Raw genomic sequence first — 3129 nt, 5'->3', positions numbered from 1 at the left:
AGTGTAATTAATTATAATACACTATACACTTCATCAACTTAACTTTAGAATTAAACAAGTGGAAAAAGAAGACGAGTTTCACTATTAATTAATTAAATTAAATACAAGTTTCTTCTTCTTTCCCATCTAATTCCACGTTTAACTCACCATTTTTCAAACTTTTCTCTCTTTCTATTGAATCTATATAAACCCTCATCACTTCCTTTTATCTCCTCGTGAACAAATCGATACATCTCTTTACGTCTCATCTTTCTCTTTCTCTCTCTAAAAATATCTATCTCTCTATACATAAAACAAGAAATCCATCAAAATTTACAGAAAATATTTCATATTGATGGATATGCAACATGTTAATGAAGATCATATGGACCTTAAAAGAGGTTCATGGACTGTTGAAGAAGATTTCACTCTTATAAATCACATCGCTATTCATGGCGAAGGTCGTTGGAATTCTCTCGCTCGATGTGCTGGTAAATTTCTATATATATACTGACAGTGCAAAAGAATTTTTTAAATATTTTTTTTTTTGTGTATGCGCGCGCTTAACCAATAGCTAGGTTGGTTGATAGTAATTTCTTTCCGTACTAAGTAATTAATCTTTTTAGTAGTATTAATTATGCTCCGATAATTAATATGTTGATGGAATAAAATAACAGGTTTGAAAAGAACAGGGAAAAGCTGCAGATTGAGATGGCTTAATTATCTTCGACCAGATGTTCGACGAGGAAATATTACTCTTGAAGAACAACTCTTGATTCTTGAACTTCATTCTCGTTGGGGCAATCGGTATGTTAAGACTTATAATACTTTTTACGTCATTTTAAATATGTAAATTTTATTTTAAAAAATTTAAAGAATCCATATCTCAAACGATTTTACGCCTTTGTACTCTAAACCCCTCATATAAAAATGGGACAAAGCGAGTACTATTTTTTCAACTGCAAACAATAATAGCTACGATTGAATCTCAACCAAGTTGAAATTGACTATATGAATTGTTACAATCTATATTACTCCATATTTTAAGCCGTCTCAATCTAATATTATTTTATTTGAATGCAGGTGGTCCAAAATTGCTCAACATTTGCCAGGAAGAACTGATAATGAGATCAAGAACTACTGGAGAACTCGAGTGCAAAAGCATGCCAAACAGCTAAAATGTGATGTCAATAGCAAACAATTCAAAGATACACTACGTTATCTTTGGATGCCAAGGCTAGCTGAAAGAATTCAAGCTTCTTCCAATTCCGCCGCCACCACTACTATCACCACCACCAACAACAGTAACAACAACAATAATAATCATGTAAGCACGAGCGTCACGCAGGAAAATTCGAGCGTGACAGCATCATCAGAAAACTCAATGGGGACACAAGTTTCACCAGTTTCTGACATATCTGACTGTTGCTACAATAATTACCCTATTAATCAAAATGATTATGGAGAATTATTGATTAGCCCCACAGGTTACTTTCAAAATGGTGCATTAGACTTTAGAACAGTGGATTATAATAATCAGCAAAACATGAGCCAATGGATGGAGGGTACTGAAGATGTTTCAGACAATTTGTGGAATATTGAGGACATGTTGTTTTTACAGCAGCAACTCAACAATGATGTCTGAGGTTTAAAACAAATTAGAGTTAATTCAAGTGTAGAAGTAAAATTAGGGTTATTACTCATTATAACTCACCAAAACACAGGAATTTTTCTTTTTTCTTTTTTATGAGATATATATTTGCTAGCCTTTGTGAAGAGATATATACATGTAATCTGCATGTAATACAATCTTAGAATTTATTTTTCTTTTTTGTAGTTAAGGGTTTGAAAGGATTTGTAACATTTAATTTGCTTCTTGTTAAATTTTATTCTTTAAATGGACAATTTCTTTTATGAGTGCAGAGGCGGAACTACCCTTTGGGTAAAGAGGTTATATATCGGCCTCCAGTAACTTCGAAAAAATGTGCATATATATATATATATATATATATATTGGGTAAAGAGGTTATATATCGGCCTCCAGTAACTTCGAAAAAATGTGCATATATATATATATATATATATATATATATCTGAAATAACATGTATATATTTTGATTGATGCCATAAGATTCAAATCTTTGGCGGTTGTATTTGTCAATTTTCGACTCCATCATTTGCTCAAAGTTTATTTGGCAATGATGCCCCCTCCTTTCGAATTTTGAGTCTGCCTCTGCAAGTGCTATATATTGTGCTTTCAATTTTCCAAGCTCTAGCCATACTCTAAGAGGTTGTTTGGCCGGGAAACCAAGTTATCCCATGATTAATTTTCTCGAAATTAGTTATCACACCCTCTCATAGGGATAAAAAAAAATACTACCGGATTAATTATCCTCGATTTTGTTCCAATCAAACAACTTGTTTTCTTTTAATAATAAACTTAATTATGATTGCATTAAAAGAAGAGAATTAATAGAGAAAAAAGTTATTACTGTAAAATGAATATAATAATCTCGAAAGAGGGTATAATAGGTTTCACTATATATGTTTACTAATAAAAATGTCGTTGTTGCTTGTTATTCTAATCTTGGACTCAAGTCATGGAATTTTAAAAATTAATAATTAAAACATAGTCTATGGGGCGTGAATCAGATTACAAGTGGAGTATTAACAAGATAGACCCTTGTCCTTATTCTAAAATCTGCAAAAGGAGAAATAAGTACACAACAATGATTAAGAAGAAGTGGCAATATTCTAAAATTCTATACTCCATTATTTATAAAAAACTAATTTCCAGTTGTTGCCGTCAGAAACTAATTTCCTTATTCTAAAATCGGCAATATTCTATACTCCATTATTTATAACTAGAATGCCGTCAGCATTCTAGTTATAAGTTCAGCATAACTTTATAATTATAATAAAAAATTTATGTAATATGTATATATAATTTATTCAGATTCTAATAAGTTGTTTTTTTGGAATTTAAAATCGATAATTCAAATTCTGAATCCGCATTTAACTGCCGTTCTCATTAATAAGTGTCTCCCCAATAGTGTAATCTTATCATAATATCGTGTGAATGCTACCTTAGTGGCTTCAAATGTCACTAATGACTAATTTATGAGAATATTTTAAGAACAAATCTCAAAT

General features: G+C 31.0%; 1 protein-coding gene across 1 annotated transcript; it reads left to right on the top strand.

Annotated features, from left to right (window-relative positions):
* Positions 1-212: 212 nt before the first annotated feature.
* On the top strand, positions 213-1901 carry LOC104245795 (transcription factor MYB108-like). The gene is made up of 3 exons (XM_009801468.2): positions 213-470; positions 657-786; positions 1063-1901. The coding sequence occupies exons 1-3, from the start codon at positions 335-337 to the stop codon at positions 1622-1624; spliced, it is 828 nt and encodes a 275-aa protein (XP_009799770.1). The 5' UTR covers positions 213-334; the 3' UTR covers positions 1625-1901.
* The last annotated feature ends 1228 nt before the right edge of the window (positions 1902-3129 follow it).

This window comes from Nicotiana sylvestris, chromosome 10 (assembly GCF_000393655.2).
Source record: "Nicotiana sylvestris chromosome 10, ASM39365v2, whole genome shotgun sequence".
Classification (NCBI taxonomy): Eukaryota; Viridiplantae; Streptophyta; class Magnoliopsida; order Solanales; family Solanaceae; genus Nicotiana; species Nicotiana sylvestris.
This window is presented reverse-complemented; position numbering and strand designations above follow the sequence as displayed.

Coding starts and splice junctions, on each gene's coding strand:
- LOC104245795 (XM_009801468.2), top strand. CDS start 335: ATGGATATGCAACATGTTAATGAAGATCATATGGACCTTAAAAGAGGT. Junction 471..656: donor TTCTCTCGCTCGATGTGCTG/GTAAATTTCTAT, acceptor ATAAAATAACAG/GTTTGAAAAGAACAGGGAAA. Junction 787..1,062: donor CATTCTCGTTGGGGCAATCG/GTATGTTAAGAC, acceptor ATTTGAATGCAG/GTGGTCCAAAATTGCTCAAC.